Genomic DNA, 1,583 nt, shown 5'->3' on the forward strand with positions numbered 1-1,583 from the left:
AAAAGGTAACAACTACAACATCTAAAATTCAATTGAAATGATGCTGCAATGGCCTTAAGAAAACTATGGGAAGAATCTGGAAGTGACAAAATAAGGTAAATTCAGGTTAACAAGTGTGAAAGCGATCCATCATTTAAGATCTCAGCATACCAAGTGTGAAAACAGATATTAGATTGCCATTGTATGTTATTGCTACATTAACAGTAAATCCTACTAATGCATGGTGATCATCTGTAACGACTGACAAAGATTCACGTTACCATAACTATATCATCAAGGGTTCAAATTGAAGTATCAGAAAACATTTCAAACTCTGATTTCTGTGGGCAAGCAATACATCAAAAGTTTTACATTGCACAGTAAATGTCATCTTGACTCTCTGCTTCCCTATTGATAGAAAATTTATTGAAAAATCCCCAGCCACAAAGCATAATACATAAAACAATTGTCTTGCTCAATACCGAAACAATTTTCTTCAAATGCTAATCGTCTCAAGGGAAGAATCTCAAGTTTGATATGTCAATCTAAAAACTTACTTCATTTTCTTGTTAAGCCTCTGTAAGTGGTAATTCATGCTCCCCCCTTTCTTTTTGCTTTTCGCAGTCTGCACAGTGGTGGTCAAAATCCATAAGATTTTAAATTCAATCTTTTGAAAATAGAAAAACCAAACTATAAAGAAGAAAATGATTTCTCATTAAAAGCATAGAAAACATTCTGCAGAAAAATTAACTATAAGCCTATTATACAATAATAATATACAAATATTGCATCTTCACTTACCTCATCATCCAAACAGGTTTTCAAAAGTTCCTTGCTGTGAAGACATCTTTCATCATTCATCTGGTTTTGTGACAAGCAACTCAGAAATGATATCATCTCCTGCATGCAAGGTTTCGCGGCAATTCTACGTTTCTTTGGGTTAAAAAATAATCCACCAATTTTTCGACCCATTATTCTGTACTCTGCTTCAAACAATCAATGGAGGAGTGCGACTGCGAGTGAATCTGGCTGCTGGAGGCGCGATGCCGTGATGTTTTGCCGGATATAGGCCGCTGCGGCCGCTTTTTCGAATCTACTGGTGGTGTTTGATTGTCAGAATTGTGATGAAGAGGGAAAGAGGTTCGGCGAAGAGGGCTGAGTGCGGCAGATCTTGTGAGAGTAGAAGAAAATACTTGCTATATGTGCAAACCTAGGGTGTGTTTGGCTTGTGCGAAAATGAGTGTTTTTTCAAAGTGTTACAACACCGTTTGTTAATGAGGTGCAACCGCAAAGCATTGTGCAGCATCAAAAATGCTTTGCGGTTGCACCCAAAAACAAACGGTGACTAGAGCTTCCTGAGCTTTCTAGTAAAGAATTTCTAGGTATTTCCTATTTTTTTTTTTTAATTTTCTTTCTTACTTTTTATTCTTTTCTGCTCTTTTTTTATTATTGTTTTCTTGGATTCCTTTCTTTTCTTATCTTTTTTTTTCTCTTTTCTCTTTTCTCTTTTCTCTTTTCTCCTTTCTCTTTTTTTTTTCTTTTTCTTATATGGTTTTTTTCTTTGTTATTATTTGTATATAATTTTGCATACTTGTATTGATAAA

General features: G+C 34.8%; 1 protein-coding gene across 1 annotated transcript; it reads right to left on the minus strand.

The window, feature by feature from the left end:
• Positions 1 to 286: 286 nt before the first annotated feature.
• On the minus strand, positions 287 to 1,281 carry LOC118053735 (uncharacterized). Its single transcript, XM_035065081.2, has 2 exons — positions 781 to 1,281; positions 287 to 604 (listed from the first exon to the last, which is right to left on the minus strand). Exons 1-2 carry the CDS (start codon positions 949 to 951, stop codon positions 533 to 535), a joined length of 243 nt encoding a protein of 80 aa, XP_034920972.1. The 5' UTR covers positions 952 to 1,281; the 3' UTR covers positions 287 to 532.
• Positions 1,282 to 1,583: the final 302 nt, after the last annotated feature.

The sequence above is a fragment of the Populus alba genome, chromosome 9 (genome assembly GCF_005239225.2).
Source record: "Populus alba chromosome 9, ASM523922v2, whole genome shotgun sequence".
NCBI lineage: Eukaryota > Viridiplantae > Streptophyta > Magnoliopsida > Malpighiales > Salicaceae > Populus > Populus alba.